Raw genomic sequence first — 26,539 nt, 5'->3', positions numbered from 1 at the left:
AAAAAGGCCTCTGAGATTGACTTTTATATAGCGCCCAATAATTGATGATGAAAAATGATTAGGATAAAATATAAAAAAAATGTCTCAAATATAAAAAGACTGTCCCAACTCTTGTTTCCACATACTGTCACTTTATTACTACTAGTATATTAATACTATGTAAGTTCATTTCCTAGAAACTGTGATGGCGAAAACTGTACTCCGTATTTATTGTAAAATTGACGCATCAATTGAATTTATTTTATAAAGGAAAAAAAATAACTCCAAACATTATTTGAATCACGCGTTCTTTAGTGAAAACATGGATATTTTATTTCGTTTGCGTGGGCAGTTAGTTCTGCTATTTCCATTTGTAATAAATCTTTCACATTGTAAGTAATATTATCGTTGTTTGAATTAATATTTGAATATTAATTAGAGAATTTCAAATGTTTTTATCATTCAAAACTTTTGATTTAAATTTTATTAACAACTTGATAAGTATGTTAATTTTAATTTTATTTACTAATTTGTGTGTTTTTTTATATATATAATTAAGGTACGATAAAAGGTTAAATGGAATGAAATGTAAGTATATTTTTGTATATTGCAATTAACCGTTTATATACGGCCATATAACCGGTCAGAAATATTTATAACGAATTTATAATACAGCAAGCATCATTTTTACGTGAATAAAGCGAGATTTCTTTATTAATCGACGACAGCCGTGTATATAAAACTATATAAACGTCACAATTATCCAATGAAAAGCGACGTTGCAAACTTGCAGTATTATAAACGGCATTATAATACTGCATGTTTGTAACGTCACTTTTCATAGGATAATTGTGACGTTTATATTATTAGTTATAAATATTCCGGACAGGTTATATGGCCCTTATAATATATGTTATTTTAGTTTTGGAGTGATATATGTGAATATATTACCTGTCAAGATTTATATCACCCGAGCCGTCAGGCGAGGGTGATATTTTATCTTGGCAGGTATTATATCCACATATATCACTCCAAAACCAAAATAATAATTTTATTACCCTTCCCCTGCCGAGTTAAAGCGATTTTAAAATAAATCATTGCTACTTCAAATGAAACGTCGGAATAAGATTCAAGAGAAAAGGAGTAGTCTGTTGAACGCCCTTTTTTGGAATTAATATCAAGCTTTCACAAGGTCATATAAAATTGTTTTCAATACTGATGAAAATATGTATGATTACTCTATCTTGGTAAATATTTATCATTTGACAAATCAAACTGTACGCGCATCGCTACAGCGCATGTTGTTTAGAACGGGGAAATTTAGTGTATATTACCCGTCTGGCTCGGTAATCTCAATTTCTTTCGGGTGATCAATATCCAATCAAAAAGGCGGACAAAATCTGGAAGGGTAATAATATAAACGGTTGTTTGTAAATAAAACCCGAGCCGCTAGGTTTATATACGGCCATATAACATGTCAGGAATATTTATTTAGCAAGCATCATTTTTAGAGGAATAAAGCGAGATTTCTTTATTAATCGACAGCAGCCGCTTTCCAGTAAACTTTGTTACGCAGGTTAACTTTTCTGCTTAATTTTGCATTACAGAAGTAAAACTGTTTAGCCAAAAATTTCTACTTAAATTTTAAACACCAATAACTTTTCATTTTCATTTTCATGTCATTTTCTCCGCGAGTAATTTTTCCCAGTGCATGTAACTCTTTCCTTAAATTTTCTTTAAAAAATTTCCAGTAAAATTGAATGCATATATGTTTTGGGAAAATTTTTTGCAGAATTTTTACGATGGAAACACAAGCTCTAATGCACTATTTTCCTCTCACTCAATATTGGTCACACTGGCAAACTTTCCACCTACATTTGCAACGTATGTAAACTTTCCAGCTGCATTCGCTACGTAGCGAGATATCTGCTACGTGGCTAAACTTTTGACCTATATTTGCATACATGGGTAAACTTTCGAGCTAAATTTGTAACGTAGCAAAACTTTCGAGCTACATTTGCTACGTAGCTAAACTTCCAAACTTTATTTCCTAGGTAGCATAACTTTCGAACTACAAATGTATTATTTATGCATGTGTAAACTTTCCCGACTGCATTTGCTACGTAGCTAAACTTTCGAGTTATATTTGCTACGTAGCTAAACTTTCAAGCTAAATTTGGCACATGGATAATATTTCCAGCTATATTGCTACGTATATGTAGCTAATTTTTCAGGCTAATATTTAATACATGGGTAAACTTTCCCACATATACACAATGTATTTGCAGTTGTTCGTATTTCCAACCCGCGGATTAACTTAATTCATAAGGCAATTTTTTAAATTTTTAGGGTAATTTCAAATTTTAACTTTGCACATAAACTTAATAAAAATGAAACTTTTCCAAAAAATGCACCCCAAAATTTTTTTGACCAAATTTGAAAACTTTGGTAATAAGTTTTCCACTTGTATCAAAATGCCACCAGTACTTTTCCCTAAAGTTTTTGAAATTTTAAGGAAAAAATAAAAAAATAGAAAAAATTATAAAAAAAAATTTTGTTAATAAGTTTTCAAAATTTCATTTTAAAAACACCGATTTTTTAACTAAAAAATATAATTAATTTTTTGACTGTGCTCCTTAAATTTTTTAATTTAGTAAACCGCACTTTGGGGTCAAATTTTTTAACCCCCAAATGGGTTTTTAAACAGGTACATAGATTTTTTAAAATCGCAAACACCGCACAAAATGGGGTCATAAAAAATTTAAATGTTCATTATGTTTTAAAAATTTTATTGTAGTCAAATCAAGGGGAAAAACAAAAAAATAAAAGGTAAAAATAAACAAAACATTCCCTTTTAATTTATAGTAGAATCAATAGGGATTTTTAAAAGCTTGTTAGAAAATGAAAAATTTTCACCAAAAAAATCCCAAATAAAGAATTTGTTTTAAATTTTAAAAGGGGACCCCATTTTGGGTTTGAAACCAAAAAACAAAAACATTTAAAATTTCTTAAAAATGACTGGGCATTTTAAACAAAAATATAAAAAAGATAATAAAAAAAATACTTAAAAATGAATTAAAAATCATTTTTATGCCTTTTTTAGCCCATTTGAATGAAAAGCTTTAAGCGTTTTTATTTGGTCTTTTTTTACAATTTTTAAAATTTTTCGGAAAAAACAAAAAAAGTGCGCAAATGATCTAAAATTTGCCAAAATTTTCAGGGCTACACCAAATTTCAAATGTACTTTTATCGGGGAAAAACTTTTTTCCCACCCCTCATGTCAAAAAAACCCAGTGGGAGTCCCTTTGTAACACCGCACTTTGGGGTCAAACGCACTTTGGGTCCAAACCCAAAGTGCGTTAAACTTCGCACCGCACTTTGGGTCCAACGCACTTTGGGGTCAAAATCGAGAAATTGACCCCAAAGTGCGTTAATATGCTACATATCAACGCACTTTTGGGTTCCAGAGGTCTAAAGTTCATCTGAGTTTTTGCTTAAAAACTAAAGTACTGACTTATTTTCGATCTGCGACATTGAAATATTTGAGGTGGAGTTCAAGATGGCAGTCAATACTTTAATGATGCTTAAGTGATAAAAAGTTTCATTAATTTACCACTTGAAATATCTAAAAATTGTGTTCATATAACAAAATTACGTTGGCATAATAAAGATATTTGCATTTTGTTTTTGTTTTTAGTTTTGCATACATATTTCATTTTAGTTTTGCATACATATTATTTTTTAGTTTTGCATACATATCTTTTTTTAGTGTTGCATACATATTTTATTTTTGTGTTTTGTACATATTTTATTTTTGTTTTCGTACATATTTTAGCCAATCAAAACAGCCTTCACATCTCATAACAGCCCATAGTTGAGTATAAAACTAGCACAGTGGTTTGGACACATTTCGGACCATTTTGGAATCGGCCCTGTCGTTTTCGGCAGGGCAAAGATGGTTTCGGCCAACCCTTTTCGGCCCATTTTTTAAATTATATGTATCTTATATAATTATTGTTTTTTTTATTATTATATACTATAATATTAGTGTCTTTTTGGAAAGGGCAATTGATTGGTGATCAGTTATTATTCCATGAATTCGCATCACTCAACCCCACCCATTCGGGGGTGGGGGCATTGACTTTAAACCAAGCCGACCACTGGTAAAATCTTCGCCCTGCGGGGGATACTCAGATAATAACATTCCTGTCTTTTTCATGTGTTGCTTTTTGGCAATGATGAGTACAGTTATAGTGAATTAGAATTTTATAGGGAAGACAAATACTACAGTGTTTTGACTTCTTTTATGACAAATAATTTCACATTAATCGCTACTTTATTCAGATAACAAGCATCTTACATTTCTCAGATACCATTATTTTAACATTATAAAATTCATGTTTGCTCTTTCTAAAGAAGTATGTAAGATTTACCATAACAAGCCTCTGGCGAACGGTTGTTACGGAGCTTACAAAAACCCTTGAATTGTTGATAATCTTAATAACGTATTTGTAAAAATCACTTTTTATAGTCCGATCGAAAAACTTGATGTTTCACCAGAACATTGCAATATGGTATATTTATAGTTCTTTGGAAAAAAATATAAACTGCATTTTATTTCATTCCCAACATATTTAAAATGGGGCTCAATATGGCACCAACAGTTATCAAGTAAATGACCGACAGAACGGGATATTTTTCGCAGCATCTTTTAATTCTAGGAATGCACAATTTCTGTACTAGAGTATTTTGAACGGTGGCATAAAAGTGACATTTGTATTTTTTGATACTTTTTTGTTTGTTTTTCGTACATATTTTTTTGTTTGTTTGTCGTACATATTTTTTCATTTTTTGAATATATACATTTTTTTAGTTTTGCAGATATATTCTTTTTTAGTTTGCATACATATTTTATTTTAGTTTTGCATACATATTCTTTTTTAATTTGCATACATATTTTATTTTAGTTTTTTTCTTACATATTTGTACATATTTTTACATGACGCCATTTTTTGGGCCCCAACAAAAGGGTTTTAAGGTAGAGGGTTTGGAATAATTACATATTTTTTTTTTTTTTTTTGCAAATGCCATTTGCAAATAACAATATTTTCGGAGGTATCAAAAGAATACAATATTTTTATTTATATATATAAATATAAATAGTCCGCCACACGGTAACCCAAAGAAAGGTTGCTGCATAATGGCGTCTCGATGTGGTTAAACATTTGTCACAAGGTGCCTTAAAATCCTGTCATGGGGGTTTCGGCAGATAAGGAGCGGGGGGGGAATGGGGAAAAAAACCAATTCTCAATTCTCAGGGGGTGGGTTGGAGTGGCTGCATATTTCATGGAATAATAACTGATCACCAATCAACAAGACGCCAGACTTGCCCGGTCGAAAACGACGGGCCATTCCAAAAATGGGCCGAAAGGGGACCAAACCACTTGCTACTTTTTTTTACTCATCTATGGCGTAACACCCATTTTGGGTAAAAACGCATTTGGGATCAAACCCCAAAGTGCGTTAAATTTCCGCCCCCGAAATTTTGGGCCCAACCCCATTTTTGGGGTAAAAAAATCGAGAAATTCCCCCAAAGTGCTTTTTAATACTACATATAAAGGGAAAATTTTTGGTTTCCAGGGGTCAAAAAGGGTTTCATGATTTTCGGGCTTAAAAAATTGGGGAACACTTTTTTTCCCATTACAAACTTAAAAATTTGAGGGGGAAAGTTAAAGAGGGCCGGAAATATTTTATAATGCTTAATTGATAAAATTTTCTTTAATTTTTCCCACGAAAATCAAAAAGGGGTGTTTCATATAAAAAAATGGGTTTCCCCGCATAAAAGTACAGGGGGGCATTTTTTTTTTTATTTTTGGGGGGGGAAAAATTTTTATTTCTTTTTCAACAATTTTTATTACAGTTTTCCCATACAAAAGTTTTTTTTAAGGGTTTTGCATTCATATTTTACTTTGTTTTTCTTAAATTTTTTTACCCCATCAAAACAGCCTTAACATTTTCCATAAAAACCCATATTTGGGAGTAAAAACTACACAGGGGTTTGGTCACTTTTCTCCCCCTTTTTTAAATTTGGGCCCAAATCGTTTTCGGCCGGAAAGGGTCGGGGTTTTGGGCCAAACCCCTTTTTGGGCCCCATTTTTTAAAAAAAAAAATATGTATTTTATGATTTTTTTTTTATTTTTAAAACCTTTTACATTGGGTTCTTTTTAAAAAGGGCCTTTTGTTTGGGTAAACCCATTATTTTTCCGTAATATTCACCACTCAACCCCCCCCCCTGAAAACGTGGGGTCCCCATTACTTTAAATTTTAAAACCAACCCACCACTCCCTGGGGGGGAACTAAAGAAAAACATTCCTGCCTTATGCCTGGGAACAGCGAAAAAACCCCAAAAATATTTTTTTTAACCCGCACCCCGGGGGCGGGGATGGGGTTACAAAGGACTGGTGTTTTACAATTATGCAAAAAATAAAAATCAAATAGGCCTTTATATTCCATTATTGGGAAAAAGGGCTTAAAGCTTGAAGATTTTTATGAAACGGGGTCAATTTTTTAAGCCACACCCCCAGATCATTTTGCAGAGTTTATATGCCGGGTTTCCCGGGCTAAAGGGCGGGTCACCCCTTTACGGGGTAAAAGGGAATAAAGATTTGGGTTTCAGGGCCCCCCCCCTTACCCCAAAAACCCCCTTTAAATTTTAAGGCCCCTTTGCCCCAAGGGGGGCCCAACACCCGAGACCTTTAATTGCAAAAACCATTTTTTGGGGTTCCCCCACTATTTTATTTATAAGCTTAAAAGTGTTGTTATTTTTTTGATACATGCTACCTCCAAAAATGAAAAATGTTGGTATTTTACAAATGCATTTGCAAATTAGGGTACTGTTAATTTAACAGATGGCGAAGTGTTTGAAAATGGTGTTTTACAAAATGGGCGTAAATTACCAAACCTTCTACTTTGCAAATTGGCGTCATGTTAATGAATATGTACGAAAAACACAAAAAATAAAATATGTACAAAAAACTAAAATAAAAATATGTATGCAAACTAAAAAAAGAATATGTATGCAAAACTTAAATAAAATATGTATGCAAACTAAAAAAAGAATATGTATTGGCAAAACTAAAAAAATAGTATGTATTCAAAACTAAAAAAAAATGTACGATAAACAAAACAAATTATATGTACGAAAAAAAAAAAAGTATCAAAAAAAAGTGCAAATTCACCTTTTATGCCACCGTTCAAAATCCCTTAGTACAGAAATTTATTACCTTTAAATTAAAAATCTGCGAAAAATATCCTTTCTGTCATCTTTTACTTGATAATTTTTGGGGTCCCAAAACCCCCCACAAATAAAGGTAAAAAATACATTAATTTTTTTTCCAAAGAACAAATAATTTAATTTTAATTGCAATTTTTCTGGTGAAACATCAACTTTTCGATCTTTTTTAAAAATACTTTTATTAACCCTTATAAACAAATTTAAAGGGTTTTTTTTAACCCCGTAACCAGGGCTTTTTTAAGGAAATTTTAATACTTCTTTAGAAAAAAGAAAAACATGAATTTTATAAGTTAAAAAAAATTGTATCAAAAAATTTTAGTTTGCTTTTTTTCGAATAAAGTAGCGATTAATGTGAAATTATTTCAAAAAATTAGCCCAAAACACATGTAGTTTTTACTTTTCCATTTTAAAATCCCGGGGTCCCAAATTTCATTTTAACATTACTCACCCTTTGCCAAAATAACAATGAAAAAATGGTTAAAAAAAAGGGGCCAATTTTTTTAATTTTTGAAAATATAGAAAAACCCAATTAAAATAAAAAACCCTTTTTAGGAAAACAAATAAAGCTTTAGGGGACTTTAAAACTTTTTTTTAACCCCTCGGGGGGGGGGGATCCCCCAAACAATTTTCCCCTTTTCCCCCCCAAATGAAAATTTTTACATTATTCTAACTCGCGACTACTTAATTTAGTTAAATTTTTTTAGTACTTCTGTAGGGATTTAAAAACTAAACCATCTCCCACCCTGTAAAGTTTTTTATTTTTATGTCCCCACTTAGCAAAAAATTTCTTTCAAAATTATCGGGCACATTTTTTACTGAAATGTCTAACAAAGATTCCCTAGAATTTACACATTTGTCTATGCTTTAAAACTATCATATTTTTTATAAAATGTGTAAATAAAAAAAAACGGGAAAATAATGCATTTAGCTAAAAACAATGGAGTTAATGAAAAGGTGTACATTCTTTTTTAAAATAAAAGGAAAATTTGAGAAAAAATATTTTAAGCTTAATAATTGATACAAATTCTTTATTTTGGTGATTTATTTGGTGAAAGTTCTTCACTCACTAATCAATACCCATTTAAATCCCTATTGATTCTACTATAATTCAGGGCACATGTTTGTGTCTATTTAATACCTTGATTTTTTGTTTACCATTGGCTTTGACTACAATATATTATTTAAAACATAACGAACATTAATTTTCTATGACCCCAAAGTGCGGTCGTTTGCCAGATGTTAAAAAATGCATATGTACCTGTTTAACGCACTTTGGGGTCAAAATTGGACCCCAAAGTGCGTAACGCACTCTGGGGGCGAACCCCAAAGTACGTAACGCACTTTGGGGTCGGACCCCAAAGTGCGTTTGACCCCAAAGTGCGGTGTTACAGGGCTGTTATGAGATTTGAAGGCTGTTTTTATTGGCTAAAATATGTATGAAAAACAAAAATAAGATATGTACGAAAAACAAAAATAAAATATGAATGCAAAACTAAAAAAAAAATGTGTATGCAAAACTGAAAAAAAATATGTATGCAAAACTAAAATAAAATATGTATACAAAACTAAAACAAAAAATGCAAATGTCACTTTTATGCCAGGCACCGTAATTTTGTTATATGAACACAATTTTTAGATATTTCAAGTGGTAAAATTAATGAAACTTTTATCACCTAAGCATCATAAAGTATTGACCGCCATCTTGAATTCCACCTCAAATATTCCAATGTCGCAGATAGAAAATAAGTCAGTACTCAGTATTTAAGCAGAACTCAGATGACACCTTTAGACCTCTTGAACCCAAAGTGCGTTGATATGTAGCATATTAACGAACTTTGGGGTCAATGTCTCGATTTTAACCCCAAAGTGCGTTGGACCCCAAAGTGCGTTTGACCCCAAAGTGCGGTGTTACAAAGGTATATATAGTTTTCCTCCGTACTTTGTGCTCATGTTTTTTTTTAAACATTTTCTTTGTTTATGTTTCTAGGTGATGTCTCGCATCAGTTGTGGATATACAAACCGGAACTGGAGAATATGACTGCATCATCAGGATATAGAGTCAGGACTCGATCATCTGTAGGGTGTGGCCGCACGTGCTCTATAAATGACACGTGCATCTCCTTCTTCGTTATGCCAACAGAACAGCTAAACTGTCAGTTACACGACACTGTGTTGGATGCCACAGATGGGTTATCGTACGTGCAGAAATCATATTACTATGTGCTTGGTGGAGGTAAGGTATCAGAATACAGTTAAACCTGCTTGAATGATCAACACAATACAATATATGGGTATCCGGAACTTTTATTTGGCTTAACTAGTTTTAGATCTCACTGGCGGAATTTAAATATATGAGAGTCTAAAAACAAGAAATAGGTCAATATATTCATATATTTCTTTTTTCCCTCTTTTTGGTAATTGACATGGATTGTAATTGCCGTTTGTAATATGTAAATTACATTATTTGTTCTTTTTTTCAATATTTACTTTTAGAAACATTTTCAAAATTTTTATGAAATTATATGAATTTATATAATTTTAATGTGACATTTTCTACACTTTTCCCCCCGGAATTTTATTCGTTTTTACGAAATAGTAATTAGTAATTTCGACATAATAATTCGTAATAACGAAATATTAAATCGATTTTACGAAATATTAATTCGTTTTTACGAAATATTAATTCGTAATTACGAAATATTAACTCGTTTTTACGAAATATTAATTCGTTTTTACGAAATATTAATTCGTAATTACGAAATATTAATTCGTTTTTACGAAATAATTATTCGTTTTTACGAAATAATAATTCGTAATTACGAAATAATAGTTAGTTTTTACAAAATATTATTTCGTAATAACGAATATTTTTCGTATTTACGAATTAATATTTCGTACAAACGAATTAATATTTTGTAAAAACGAATAAATATTTCGTAATTGACCCCTTTGTGAGATTAGTAGGTTCTTTTTCAAGCTCACAATGATCTTAAATAAGATTTCGTAAAAACGAATTAATATTTCGTAATTACGAATTAATATTTCGTCAAACGATTTAATATTTCGTAAAAGCGAATTAATATTTCGTAATTACGAATTAATATTTTGTAAAAACGAATTAATATTTCGTAAAAACGTTTTATTGCTTCGTAGAAACGAATTAATAAATTGTAAAAGCGAATTGATATTTCTTAAAAACGAATTACTATTTCGTTAAAACGTATTGTTATTTCCTAAAAACGAATTAATATTTCGTAATTACGAATTATTATTTCATAAAAATGAATTAAATGCCAGGAAAAAAGTGTCGAAAATGTCACCTTAGGGGCTCCTTATAGTTTAAATCTAGACTGCTTTATTATAACCTGCAAGTTTGTTCGAGATAGAATAAACAAAAATAAAAATTAACCGGAAATGAATTTTCCATATTTTATTACTTGCGTGAAATTTGTTAGCTGACCGCTTGGCGTGAACAAGTGGCAAAAGTTTCACTATTGTTCTTTTAAGAGCAATAGTAGTTATTTCATAGTCTGTCAACATAACTTTCATAATATGTATAGTCTGGATAAAATAATGCATTAAAGAGGAAATAATAAAAATAAGTCATTGAGAAACAATGAGGTCTCCGTCCACCATTAGTGTTCAAACATCATTTGCCGAACAATCAAATCAAAAGTTAATAATTTGGAACGAAGTGCGCATGTGTAAACTGAATGTTGTAGTCATGCCTTATGATTGGAAGAACTCGATCAACGAGGGCTCATTTTGTTTATAATTCCATGGAATAAATCACAAATATTTTTTCATTTTGAACTGACATGTATTAATCACAACTGGATGATGATTGTCATTTAAACATTTAACAATAAATACACACAGGCACGTGAAAGGCCGGTACAGTTTCACTTCTCTGTAAACGTTGTTTAGGGCTCATTTCAGTATATTTCAATTTATATGGAAGTGTCCTCGACACAATTATATAGAGAAGGCCTAAGGTTGATCCGAAAATTGCAACATTCAAGAAATTCAGCTGTACACGATGTAAATAATGTGCACTCTGCCTTTGATATTTATATATTAATTAACGTAACTGATAGATGAAATGTGCTACCTAAACTCCACCCATTGTATTGTAAAACAACTTTCTATAAGCTAGAGGCGTTCCAGCGGTGTCCAATGAGGTTAAACATTAAGTTAGTTTTTTATTCAATTAAGAACCTACGGTCGTTTCCTTCTGGTCGCTTCCTTTTGGGTTCTTAATTGTTAAAATTTCATTTAAACAGTAACATTACGTAAAGCTGTCTTTGCTTTTTCGCCGCAAAAACGCAACAAGCCAAACATCGTCCTGTTTTCGCATTTTCGCTTTTTGCACTGTAACACTTTCCGCGTGTTTTTTTAACAATGACATGCGCATTGTTGCATTTTCACTTTGTTACATCGTATTTTTCTTCGCTGTCCGGTTGTACAAATTATGCGCGCATCAGTAGTAAACGTAGAGAGCCTACATGCACAAAATGCGATAAACGTAAAAGATGCGGAAAAAGTAACAATGCACAAAATAGCAAAATGCAACAATTAGAAAATACCACAATTCAACAATGCAAAAATGCGAATGTAATAGGAAAAAGCAAGTATGTGATAAAAAAAGCAAAAATGCAAAGATAAGACAAATTTTATGAATCGTATTTGCCTTATTTTGTCCTCCTTTTGAATTGCCGCCACCTGAACGCGAAAGCTTTTTACACAGATACGGCAAAGTTGGACTTTGCCGATATTCGTGGCGATAAAGCGAAATTAGGACATGGTGTAAATCAGTCCCCATTGTAATTTATTACAAAATTTTAATCATTATAATTTCACTGGAACAACGACAATATTTTCATTTGTAAAGACTTGCTTTTTTAGATTTTTAGAAACAGGTACATGTATCATATTTTTCATATTTTATTTTCATTTTTTTAATGAAATTTGTTTATTTTTGTAGCCGGAATAACATCAACTACACCAATCCCGACTGCGCAACCTTTCTCGTGCCCTCCCGATGATACTATTTTTAGAACAGTACAGTTGTCTGACGGAGAGCTCTTCACTTACAAGTAAAATATTCTTTATAGTTAATCATAGTAAAATGGTAAACTTAATATGAGGTTATAATACATTAATTGTCGAGTACAATACTGAATATTATTATATAGGAGTCAGCTTGTCGGTCGGTTCGCCCGTCCGTCGGTTGGTTGGTCGGTCTCCTTGATGGTTTCCGTTGGAATTAGGTATTGTGATCAATTTTGGTATATTACAAACTTAAGTAAAAACCTTAGTTGGAATTGCTTTTGGTGCTTTTGGTACCCCTGAGGTCAAGGTCCAGGTCACCGTTGCTAAAAATAGAAAAATTGTTTCCGGACAATAATTAAAGTTTTGAACGAGATATTGTAACCAAACTTGGTATATAGCACGCTTATGTGAAGACTTTGGTTGGTATTCTTTTGAGACACATTGGGTCAAGGTCACTGTTACAAAAAATAGAAAAATAGTTTACGGACAACAACTAGAGTTTGGAATTAGATATTGTACTTGACATATAGCAAGCTAATTTGAAGACCTCGACATGTATTGCTTATGAACACCCTTGGGTCAAGGTCACTGTTACTGAAAATAGAAAAATGGTTTACGGACAACAACTAGAGTTTGAAATTAGATACTGTAATCATACTTGGCATATTGCAAGCTAATTTGAAGACCTAGGTTTGTATTGTTTATGAACCCCCTGAGGTCAATGTCACTGTTACTAAAAATAGATAAATGGTTTCCAGAGAATAACATTTGTTAAGAATATGTTATTGTAATCAAACTTGGTATTTAGCAACCTTATCTGGAAACCCCAGTTGGGATTGCATTTGATCCCCTGGGGTCAAGGGGCACTGTTATTAAAAAAAAGAAAAATGCTTTCTGGACAATTATTAGAGTTAGGAATGAGATATTATAATCAAATTTAGTATAAAGCAAGCTTATATGAAGACTGTGGTTGGGATTGCTATTAGTTGAAATAATTCTTTGTTTACCGTTGAAACTTTATAATTGTAGGCTGTTTGAAATTTTTATTCAGACCACTTATTTTTCAAGAAGTCAAGGTTGCAGAAACGGGTATTAATCACAAGTCCAAGAGATGGCGGGGTTTATTGCAACTTACCGTATCACAAAAAGAAACATTGCCATTATAAAGCATGTTGTGTGTAGTTTCTAATCAAAGCACAGAAGGCGCTGAATTTGTTTGGGTCTCAGAATGTCAGAAAGGTGAAGGTTGTGAGATTATAAACCAATTTGTTTTTGTATAGTGCCACCAATGCTTTCCAGTGTTTTAACTGTAGTAAATTGGCTATAAGACTAATTGCAACACTGATAGTCAATTCAATGCTTATTTGACTTAAAAAAAAAGAAAAAAAAAAGAGTTGCCTCAACTGGGATTCGAACTTCAGACCTCTCGATTCATAAGCGAGCGTGCAAACCCCTGGGGCACGGTGAATATTTTAACGGCCTGAAGAAAACCATATTATTCTAAATTAGGGTTTGTAACTCTTTTATTTCGACACTAAACCTGTTGTTTAACACAGATGTAAATAATCATGAAGTTTAATGTATCTATAAAGAATGAAACAATATTAGAAATCTTCGACCATTCGGGAACTACTTTGCTTGAAAATTAATGCGCCTGTCATTTGACAATCTTTACGCATTGATTTCCCCTGAATTTTTCGGCGTTAGTGTACATATAAAGGGAAGTAACTGCTTCAAAAAAGTCGACTACTTTAGGCAATTGCAATTAACAGCATTAGGCTCTGAAATTTCGCTACCATTATTTGTTTGGTCTGACGACCCAAACAAATAAAAACCCATTTCTTAAGTTACGCAGCCCGGGCAAAAGTACAAAAATTCAAGATGGCCGCCAATATGGCCGCCATAAATTACAAAATACCATATAATTTTTGTTTCTTGATTTTTACATACGAATTTTGTACAAAGTAGTTTTAATTGCACAACATCAGATAAAATATGGCTAATTTATGATTCAATCAAGCAAAAATGACAATTATATGGCAAACTTTAAAATTATCACTATCAATTTACCAAAAAAGTGGTAAAAAATAGCATTTTTTTGACAATATGATGACTTTCGTTTTTCCGTATTTGCACAATATAAACGAAAATGCATTTAAAGTGTGTGTTCTTTATTAATTTAACATAGCTAGACAAGTTAAGTATAAAAAAAAACATTATCTGAGCATTTATAATGTAAGAGTAGAGCTTCAAAAGTGGGTGGGGTAAAATTACCGAAAAAAAAATTAAAATTACAATGTTCCCAAAACATGCCTTTACATTATAATTTCAGTTTACTGTATAGGAAATTGTGTTGTAATTGTATCTTCCTTATCATTTGAAGATGTTTTGATAAGTTTAGCACATCTTCAAAAGTGGGTGGGGTAAAATAAACCCCCCAAGAAAGCACGTTCAAAATTAATAAGCTCCTAAAACTTGCCCTTATTTTACAATTTTAGTGCAATTATCATATATTAATTGAATTTTGAGGTAAGATATATAAATATGTATTACATTTAAGAAGAAAAGAAAAATCATGTCGTAGCAACCTTTAAGATTATCACAATTAACCAAAAATTTAACAAGAAAAAAACACAGTTTTTGCATTTTGTTGCCTTTTAGTATATCATTTTGACACAAAGTAGAATAATTGTGCTACAGTTGTTTTAGCTGATTATAGCTGTATTAGTTTGGCATAAAAATCATTACAAGAGAATGTATCACAGAGGGATAGAGTAAAACATGGGTCCGACAAAACACTTTCAAAATTAGAGTGCTAATAGAACATGCTTTTACTTTTTAATGTTTAAAGATCCTGTAACACATTTTTTTCATGGTTTTATTCCATAAATATGATGCTCAAATTAAGATTTGTCAATATTGTAAGTTCCAAAAGGCATTATTTATAAAGATATTACCGAAATTATCATTTCATGTAAATAAAGGGAGGTAATTAGAAATTTATTTTCTATAAGTTCTATTTCAAATTTTCCAATAAGAAATGAATGCATATAATTTATTGGTTAAATATAATGTTCACAAATATTTGCAGTACACATTTTACATATTCTTCGATGTTTGAAAATTATTTTATTTGCATAATTATATACATATATAATTTTTGAAAGTGTGGTATACACACAGTAATAATATCAATCACAAAACATACAGGATTTTTAATAGTCATGTTTTGCCATTTTCTGACACTTATTAATTATTATTAATGAATTATGTTAACGATGTACCTAGCATTGTCATATTTTGTTAAAACAATTTCATTGCAGATATTTTTGTGAAATCTACGAAATTCTTACTGAATATTTTTGAATAAAAATGCTTGGAAAGCTGTACTCCCTATTGTTGGTCAAGTTAATATGGTCCTTACTAAAAAGACGCGAGTTATAATGACGTTATGTATTTAGACTGTGTTTATCTATAGTGTATGGAGTAAACACTTATCAAATAGTGTGTACTTAAAAAGATGTTTATTTCATGTTTAAAAAAGAGGCTGTAATTAGCAAATACAAGTATTTTCAAATTTCAGTATATAAAATCTTTAACCAATTAAGGAAAAAACATCATTTAAATGTTTTATTTATCATAATTAATTCACACAAAAATGTATGAAAACAACATATAAGTATTTTGATAACTTTTGTTTCATCTTTATTACATAAAATAGATGTGCTTTAATTGAAATTGTCGTGAGGCATGTGTCTCAGAAGAGTAGCACTGGGATCAACTTGAACTTAAACCTGAAGACATCACGATGCTTATACAACATACTCTTATGGGCAGAAACAGTTTTTATAACGTTCTTTCTACAAATAAAATGTAATTTTATTAATTTTGATACATGTTTATAACACCTGTAATTGATTATGTTTTTTTCTTAAAGGCTCATTAATTATGCCTCAGGAAAGCTTTTATCTTCCTTTCTCTAAAGCTTTTTTTTAATTTGGTATAGTTTTATGTTATCCATTTCGTAACTCATTGGCCAATCACCTGAAATATTTTACTTTTTTTTTAATTTGGTATAGTTTTATGTTATCCATTTCGTAACTCATTGGCCAATCACCTGAAATATTTTATCTTTTACATTTTGGCAACAAGTATAGTTGTTGTGAATTAGTATTTTGTATTGAAGGAAGTTGAAATACTACTTTGCTTACATTTTTCTACATTTACTACAAAGTATTTTAGATTTATCGCTATTTTATTCAGGTAACAAACATCTTACATTCTCTTGAACCATTATTTAATTCATTTGTTTTTGAGGCATAATGTGCCTTTGATTAAGGTAATAATTTTTGCATCATAATTACAAATAAGAAAAAGTGCATTAAAAACATCAAAAGACACACTTTTACATTAATCAAGAGCCATGAAGTCTGTGTAATGCATTTTGTGAGAGTGTAGTTGTGAAATTTGATATAAACACATCATCATTTTTTAATTTGACAAAGGTAAGACGTATTGTCATTTATAAAATTAGCAATAATATATGAATAAGTTTAGCAAAAGTTGTGAATGTTACTGCACACAAAACATCCAAATAGTTAAAACATGTTTAAGCTATCAATACTTGTCACAGAAATACATACATCTTGAAATTATGCCTTAATACATTCTGTACAAAAGTCGATTTAAAAGCAACAATTTTCACACTAAGCCACTGACCAGCATTTAGTTGTAATTTACATTTATAAGCGCATAGTCGCTCTTTCCTTCAGATCCACTACCTATGTTATGTGTTGTCTCACTATTCAGCAGAAATAAGATTTTAAATGTCAGTACTTTGGGAGTGTTTCAAAATCACACTGAGCACTGACTGTGCAGATGGCAAAAAATGATGCATCAGCTCCTGACAGTTTGATAAATCTGGGATGTTATATTTTTGATCCTTGAAAATCGTTCAGCACCATAACATTGCTGTGTTGCATAGTTTTAGTGTCTTTTTTTAACTTTTTTCCCGTTGGGTGGTTCTAGTTCTAGTATTCATTCGTGAATACTGAATATCACCCTTAAGGATGTGTTGCCTGACTTAAGATTTCTACTTTGGTGGCTTTTATCTGATATTAAGACTACATAACCCTATTTTAAAAATATCAATTATTTAGTTCAACACAATTTTCATATTTAGGCTACACGCATTATTTTACTTGGATCCATACACTGTTTTTCGTGGAGTGGCTCAAAGGTTACTTTGAAGATCCCTTGATAACCGTCTTATGAACTTGTCTACGGATTGTAACACCGCAAAAAGTCCGTACCGCAAAACGTACTTATATGGACGTTTTGTGGCGCATATCGTCCACATTTTTCTGACGTACATTTTGCGGCAAAAAGGCATGGTCCTGCGCATAACATCCATATTTTAAAGTTTATATAATTTTCGTTAATTTTGACCAGTATTTATCAGGTGTTTTTGTGTGTTCATTTTAGTTCACCTGAGTATGCGCCTGTCTGTCTGTCTGTCCAAATTTAGCTTGTTACAACTCTAGCATCCACATACCCTAAGCAATATGTCCAGAGTTATCTGCCCTTGAATTACAATATCTGTTATATTTCACATTGTTACCACTCCAACGCTTTCATTTCTTCTTCAATTTTGACAATTTTCAACCATAAAATCTCATCAATTTGAAAGTTAGATTATAGGCTAAATCTAACAAAAAAAACCGCAAAAAACGCACTATATTTCACCTTGTTAGTGCTTTCGTTTCTTCTCCATTCTTAAATTTTTTATACAGAATATGTATAACAATAAGTCTCGATCAAGTTCATTTATGAGCTAAAACGACTGAATATGTCAAGAGTTATTTGCCTTTGAATAATGAAAATATAGACATATTTTAAAGTCAAATTATTGAATTGTGATAAAACTATCATTTCTTTGTTATCAATGACCAGATGTCATTCATACATTTATAACAGGACGGACATCTTGAATAGTTCAACTATAATATTGACCTTGAAATGACCTTGACCTCAAGGTCACTATTGAATTTTGCTTAAATTACCACATCTTTGTCATTTACTGATATTTGGATATTGATGACCATTTCAGACGTAGAATTGAGTACTGATATCAGTTACCCAGATTCTGACCAAGTACATGAAATGTACTTGCTTTTAATTTGTAAAATTCAATGTTATCTACCCTTGTCATGTGGAGCCTTTATAGGCAGGTGGGCGATATTAAGCCACCATGACCTTTTGCTTTGTTCAAATATAAAATTACATTGTTCAATTATAAAATTACATTATGGCAATCAAACAAAACGATTTGCACTCTTGCTCAAATATGATTCCCCTCCTCCCATCACAACAATAGCTCGCTCTTTCAGATATGACTAGGCAGCTAAAATCTCCCTCCCTCGACAAAAGCTCTCTCTCTCTCTCTCTCTCTCTCTCTCTCTCTCTCTCTCTCTCTCTCTCTCTCTCTCTCTCTCTAATATGACTAGGCGGCTAAAAGCAACCTCATCCCTACCTCCGTCCCCCGCGACAAAAGCTCTCTTGCTCAATTATGACTAGGCGACTTAAAGGTCCCATCTCCATGACAATATAGCTCTCTCGCTCAAATATGACTACGCTGTCAAAAGCCCTCATTCATCCCCCGTAAAAATGAACGATAGAACCAAACCTCCATAGTCAACAAGAACACAAAAATTCATTCCCACTTCTTGATGCAATTATATGAAAAGCTTTTGTCCAAAGGAAAGCTTAATTTTAATATTTTGTCATTCACTAAGTCCAATCTCCGGTCCGTCCGTCCGTATAGCCGTCCTTTTCTGTATGTCTATAAAATTACATTTGTGCCGCGTCACGACAAAACCAACGTAATGCGTTTGCGACCAGCATGGATCCAGACCAGCCTGCGCATCAGTGCAGTCTGATCAGGATCCATGATGTTCGCTTACAAACCCTATAACAAGTAGAGAAACTGATAGCGAACAACGTGGATCCTGATCAGACTGCGCGGATACTGGTCGAAAACCCATTATGTTGGTTTTGTCATGACGCGGCTCATTTATTTCAATATTATCGTTTATATATCTCTGCTGCTGCTGCTGCTTGGTTTCATTTCATAAAAAAATCTGTTCGAAGAACATCCTCGGTTAAAGCATATTTCTTTTTTTTTTAATTTAAAAAAAGTCAGAATTATATAGGATCACAAAAATATGGCACTTTAATGTTTATTTCGTCATATCTTTACCTGAAACAAAATGAAAGTGACAGAACCAATAAAAGTAACGTTTATAATGAATACAAAGTATATTTTAATACAGGAAAAAATGGACGATATGCGACGCAAAGGCACACTCTCGCCGCAAAACGTAATAAGTACGATATGCACCACAAAACGTCCACATGTGTACGATATGCGCCGCTAAACGTCCACACGCGTACGTTTTGCGGTACGGACGTTTTGCGGTGTTACAACGGATGTTTAAAATTTTCAGTTTCACTATTATAATTTCACTACATTTTTGTTTAACCCATTACCCGAAATACACGCCTTTTACACCAACCTATTTGTTGTCCCAAATGGTGAAAAGATGCTTTATTTAGGCCCCTAACACTTGTTTTTGTTTGAGAAATGTTGCTTAAAAAGTGACAACTTTTTCGGCGCCGCCCCCATCGAAAAAATACATCAGGGGGAGTCCCCCTCATCGCTAACAAAATTTTGCACTTGTGAGAGGCTAAAAATGAGCCAAGGTCGATCATAAGGTAACGTGTAACCAACGCTGAAAAGCAAATCTATTGAACAGTTGCAGCACTTTGAAATTAATTTTGATAGAAAAAAAATCAACGCAAAATAATGAGTTTTAGCAATTTTGAGATGTCCCCTAGTTGCCATGGTAACAGGAAATTAAAGTCCAGTCAACATTTGTATTGAAGCATTTTTGATAGTTTTATAGCAATGTGAACTTGTAACTGGAGACTTTTCAATGAAAACAGCCATTTTTCACAAAATGCTCATGAAGTAATGGGTAAAATACTGTATTTTGCTTGGATGATGTTGTTAGAATCTTGCATATATCACTGCTGTCCAAAAATAGGAATAATCGAACCGAGCGTAAGTGTGCCATATTGTGTATTCTTAAAGCTTTCCATTTTTCATTCTATTTGCTTGTACGATTTTGAGCATATTTATTCTAAACAATGCTAGTCTGGCATAAGTTACAGGTGTGAATAGGGAAATAATACAATCCCTAAAGAACTTCCAATAAACAGTAAAATTGAAAATGTTGCAGACTTGGTTTGATTGAGCCTGTTCATGGATGGTACTGGATAGTGCAAACTACCGTCCACACCCCAAAGCATCTCCTCAAGGATAATTCAACCTTAAGCATGAAATAGTAAAATTTGAATTTTGAAACATTCGCAGATGTGTCAATACGGAGGTCATCATGGAAAACTCAAGGTGGCACTTTTCAGCCAGTACATTAAAAGTGGCGCATGGTCCCACAATTAACAAAATGTGTGTACCCTAATGAGAAAACAATGGGCGAAACATAAATTTGGCATTCTATAAGAAATATTTTTGTCTTATTTCGGCTTTCGATCCACCTAACCGGATTTTCCTGATAATAAAGTAGCAAATTTCGCAGCAAGTGACCCCTGTTTACCTCACACGATATTTGAATAAGCGATAAGAGATCTATTTTCAAAGAGAAATTTACTAAGCAAGCGACTCCTTGATTACTTACTAGTATCTAATGCTCTCTCATTGAGCTAGGCAGGCATACTACAGATGGACATAACGATTGACTTAATTATATGGCATTTATTAACCTTCTTTTGTTGTTGTTAGCATGCCCTAAATCTTTCTATGACAACTGTACTTGCATATTACATGCATAGCAAAAAACCTAAGCTCTCAGATTATATTGTATACATTTGGAAACATTGTCATAATTATAGTAAAGTTTACATCTTGAGGTCGTACAATATGAAATGGAGTGGTTGAAAGGAAATCAAATATTACCTAACATGATTCTTTATAATGGAGATCTGATGATGATGATCCATTTAATAAGCAGCATGTTTACGCATAATATTTCCAAAACCTATCAAAAGATTTACTTTATGTACAAATTATGACAATTGAGAATTATGACCTTAACAAGTTTGAACCAGAGACTTGATTATTTCTTGTTCGACCTTAAAATGCAACACATCTGTGAATCTCAGAATTGTTGACCAGACAAGAGTATCAACGCATGAAATAAAAAATTAGGAGTAACTTTGAGCAACACATCTTGTTTTGGCGTGATACACATCAGATCAATGTAAAAAAAAGTTATGCATAATTGTAAAAAAATCACCCATGAATGACAATGTCGCTGGAATGACAACGCCATCTATTAATCATATTATGAATATGGAAGTACAAGTGTGACTTGATTTTGAATATGACACATCGATATAATGTCAAAAAACATTTTTATTAAGTCATTTCAAAAATCCATCCAGGAATGGCATAATTATTGACATGGCCATCAGTGCACAATTTATGCAAAATATGCAAAGGTATGGACCTCACTCAAAGTAAGGAATATGGAAGAAGGGATGGCACTGTACAAATAATAATTCCTCTCAATTTTTTGTAGGGGAGGGGCATAAAATGATGCTTTTATTTTAAGTATTAATTTGAGTAATTTCTTTTGTGCAGAATGTATTATTGCATCTATACTTAAATTCATATATGTATTTAAATTGTGTTTTAAGTTTAATGTCCATTAAGGCTTAAATACCTTTTGCTATCCACTTTTGAAGTTTTCTATGACTGTGATTTTATTCATTATGATATTTGCACAACATTCATTAATAAATGCTCCTTTCATCAATGACAATAACCATTTCTCTTTTCTTTCATGTTAGATAATATAGTAGTCAAAGTTAAAATGATACTGATGATGTGTCAAGCAAAAATAAAGTTTATATTAAAATGTAATAAGATCGAATATCCATTTTACAAAGTTTGCTGGAAGAACATTATAAACAAATCTTTTCAAAAAAGTATTTATCCATACAATGTTTTTGTTTTCAAAACATATATAATGCCATCACATAATTGTTAAACATATATTATAAAACAAAAAAAGCAAGTTGATGAACATTATATTTAATGGTTTAGGTGTTAATTTTCCCCACCGAGTTTTTAAACTCTAAGATATATGATAAGGTAACTACTTTTAATCAACTGATAAAAGACAGACAACTATGACATAATTTCATTCTACGATATACCTTAAGGCAACAAAATCTCAAAAATGTGTTTCGGTACCATTTTTTGTGATAATTTTACATTGCGATGACATGATGTTTCTTTCTTTTTTAATGTAATACAATCTTTAATATTTCTGAACACAAAATTCAATTACATGATAAATACACTAAAATTGTAAAGTTTTAGAAGCTTAATAATTTTGAAGTTTTTTCTTCATTTTTTCCTCTTTCTTTCTCGGTTATTTTACCCCACCCACTTTTGAAGCTGTACTCATCTGTTATAAATGATCAGGTTATGGACTTTTATGCTTAACTTATCAAGAAATGTTCAAATGATAAAGAACATACAATTAAAACACAATTCCCTATACATTAAACTAAAATTACAATGTAAAGGCATGTTTTGGGAACATTGTCATTTTAGATATTTTTTTCGGTAATTTTACCCCAACCATTTTTGAAGCTCTACTATTACATCATAAATACTCAGATAATGATTTTTTATGCTTAACTTGTCTAGGTATGTTAAATTGATAAAATACACACAATTTCAATGCAATGCCATTTATATTCTTTTAATACGGAAAAACGAAAGTCGTCATATTGTCAAAAAATGCTATTTTTTACCACTTTTTTTGGTAAATTGATAGTGATAATTTTAAAATTTACCATAAAATTGTCATTTTTGCTTGATTGAATCATAAATTAGCCATATTGTATCTGATGTTGTGCAATTAAAACTACTTTGTACAAAATTCGTATGTAAAAATCAAGAAACAAAAATTATATGGTATTTTGTAATTTTTGGCGGCCATATTGGCGGCCATCTTGAATTTTCATATTTTTGCCGGGGCTGCGTAACTTACGAAATGGGTTTTTAGAAACTACAGACAATATACTTTAAAAACGGCAATGTTTTTTATGTGATACGGTAAATTGCAATAAAACCCCGCCATCTCTTGGACTACACCTTTAATGATAGCTCTTGTTAGATGAGTAAACAGCTCTAAGATTATTAATGAGCGAGCTCAATTAAATAAAATGACCTCCTTATTTGATCTTGCCATTATGAAAGCAATAAACCAAAATAAAAAAAATATATATATAATTATAAGAAACTCGTAAATATAGTTCTATGTAGGTTAAGTTTGTTAATCCATTTCGGCCGATTTTCATTTCAAGAAATTCGTCCTTAAAGATTTTTCTTTATTCTTATTTGCAGATTATTTCATTTTAAGTGCTCCGTTTGAATTTTGTTAGATTAAAGCTAAAATAGACTAAATTAAACTATTCTCAACTAGATTTAATTAAATTAAACTAAACTAACTACCTTAATTCAACTCAACTTAGCTCAACTTTCAACATGTACATATATACATACATGTATATTGTTTGCCATTTCAGGGTTGTTAAGGTACTGGAAACTCAGTCAAACGCTATTGCGGGATGCGCAAGTCAAGGTGGATTCCTGTCTCGCGTGAAAACCGTGGCCAAGATGAACATGCTTCTAGATCTTGTCAGGAATTGTACAGGTATAATAAACCATATTCTGACGTTTAATTGAGTATATACAATGTCCATTTCCAGACAATAATTATCCGCCATATGTCATCAGTTTTCGCGTTGTAGGATTTGTATGAAATGTTGGACCGGTAACTATCGTCAAAGTTATCGCCTTGGTCAATATGACATTAACAGGTGAATATCGCTTCATATTCAATGGCTCACAAGTCAATAATTGTGTAAGACCAATCCATTTTATCGTTGTCAGACATTTTTATCTTTGTCAGTGTCAAACATTTTATCGTTGTCAGAGTCAGACATTTTTATCGTTGTCAGACATGTTTGTCGTTGTCAGACAATTTTGTCGTTGTCAGACATTTTTAATCGTTGTCAGACAATTTTATCGTTGTCAGACATTTTTATCGTTGTCAGGCATTTTTATCGTTGTCAGAGTCAGACATTTTTATCGCTGTTAGACAATTTTATCGTTGTCATACAATTTTTCTTTGTCAGACATTTTTATCGAAAATTGACTGTATTTTGATTTTCAGTTTGATATTTACCTACTAAATCCAATAGAGTTAGGGGAAGTAATAATATTGAATCAGAGCTTGAAAGAAACACTTCAATCAACTCCCTTGATACAGAAATGATTCAAGAAATATACATATAAGGGCACATGGTTTTGTTTATGTGTTAAATGCAACTTAAGACATGTTTTTTTTATTGTAGCTTTTCAGTATAAAAAATGAGATTTCTTTAGCTTAAAGACAAGTATTACTGATAGCCTTTGAGTTAAAGATAGTTGAAGACTTTTGGGTTTATGATATTGATATAGATGATTCTTTATTTCTTTAATTTAAAGATATTGATCATTTCGTTTTTTCGGTTAAAGATGGTTTGAGATAATTGACACATTTTATCCTTTGTCTTTAAGATAGTTGACACCTTTTGTTCTTTCAGTTTAAGATAGTTGACATTTTTTGTCCTTTGAATTTGAGATAGTTGATACTTTTTGTACTTTGAGTTTAAGATAGTTGATACTTTTTGTCCTTCGAACTTGAGATAGTTGACACTTTTTTATTTTGTTTATTAGATAGTTGACACTTTTTGTTCTTTGAGTTAATAAGACTAAGATAGTGGAAACTTTCGTCCTTTGATTTTTCAAAGGTTTACACCTTTTATCCTTTGAGTTAATTCGTTTAAGATTGTTGATACTTCCATCCTTCGAATTTAATATTCTAAGATTATCGACACTTTTCGTCCTTTGAGTTAAAGATAATTATGTAGTTGGTTGATTCTTCTGCCCTTTAAGTTTAAGACAGTTGATTCTGTCGTTCTTTTAGTTTAAGACCCACTTGACATTTTTCGTCATTTGATTATTTGAGTGTAAGATATTAAGATAGTTGATACTTTATGTCCTTTGAGTTTAAAGTTGTTGACTGTTTTCGTCCTCTGAGTTTAAGACACTCTTGATACATGTACTTCACGTTTGACTGAATGATAAGGGACTCTTAACGGCTATTGAGTATAATTATTGATCAGAATTTACGTGATTTGTGTCCAATATATGAATAAGTGACTTTTCTATATTTATGTTAAAGGGCAATTGAGACTTTTATCCCCTTCATGGTTGAAAATATTTGAGATATTCCATTCTTTAATATTCAGGATTTAAGAAATAGGTAAAATAATTCGTCTTTTCATTCTTTTTTTAAAGTTTGTTAGTCCATAGTGTTTTAAAACAACTATAGAAATAGGCCTATTAAGCAGTTTGTTTGGAACAAAGCCTCAGTCGACTATAAAGTAGTGATCAATTTTCATTTCACAGGTTACAGTGGAGAAGAGTATTATGTTGATGGAAGCAACGCTAGTGCTGATGATTGGTATGCCCCGGGAGCCTGGACGTTTGTTGATGGAGAACCTGTACCCATGACGAGTGACTTTTGGGGATCAACCTATCCAAATGATCCACACGTTCAACATTGCTTACGCATGCAAATGAGCGCTGCAAATTACAAGTTTGATGACATAAGCTGTACTGAACAACGCTACTATATTTGTGAAAAATAGACACGTGGCGGTCTAGAGCGTTACTATATTTTTGAAACACGTGACTATCCTTACTAGTGCATGCTCTTAAAAAAGACAGATAATTCTAATTATTAGCGTTACTACACTTTAATAAAGAAACAAGACGAAAGAATTTTGATCTTATAATGTTAACATGTACATCCTTTTAAAAATACAAATTCAAAAGTCATCTTATGAACAGTATTTAATTTTTTTATTATTTTTTTTATTATGTTTTTACATATTTCGGCTTAGGATTTTAAATTATTTGCTAATATCTTTTTACAATTTTTAATCCTAGCTGTAAACAGGAGTGTCATTAAATCAAGATTTGACTGTGATTAAGAGGTTAATACACGG

General features: G+C 31.6%; 1 protein-coding gene across 1 annotated transcript; it reads left to right on the top strand.

Annotated features, from left to right (window-relative positions):
* The first annotated feature begins 236 nt into the window (after positions 1–236).
* LOC132721129 (uncharacterized) lies at positions 237–26,539 on the top strand. Its single transcript, XM_060705384.1, has 5 exons — positions 237–371; positions 9,261–9,506; positions 12,258–12,369; positions 24,008–24,135; positions 25,938–26,539. Exons 1-5 carry the CDS (start codon positions 302–304, stop codon positions 26,177–26,179), a joined length of 798 nt encoding a protein of 265 aa, XP_060561367.1. The 5' UTR covers positions 237–301; the 3' UTR covers positions 26,180–26,539.

The sequence above is a fragment of the Ruditapes philippinarum genome, unplaced genomic scaffold (assembly GCF_026571515.1).
Source record: "Ruditapes philippinarum isolate M1 unplaced genomic scaffold, ASM2657151v2 ctg1065_1_1_1_1, whole genome shotgun sequence".
NCBI lineage: Eukaryota > Metazoa > Mollusca > Bivalvia > Venerida > Veneridae > Ruditapes > Ruditapes philippinarum.
This window is presented reverse-complemented; position numbering and strand designations above follow the sequence as displayed.

Coding starts and splice junctions, on each gene's coding strand:
- LOC132721129 (XM_060705384.1), top strand. CDS start 302: ATGGATATTTTATTTCGTTTGCGTGGGCAGTTAGTTCTGCTATTTCCA. Junction 12,370..24,007: donor GGAGAGCTCTTCACTTACAA/GTAAAATATTCT, acceptor TTGCCATTTCAG/GGTTGTTAAGGTACTGGAAA. Junction 24,136..25,937: donor TCTTGTCAGGAATTGTACAG/GTATAATAAACC, acceptor TTCATTTCACAG/GTTACAGTGGAGAAGAGTAT.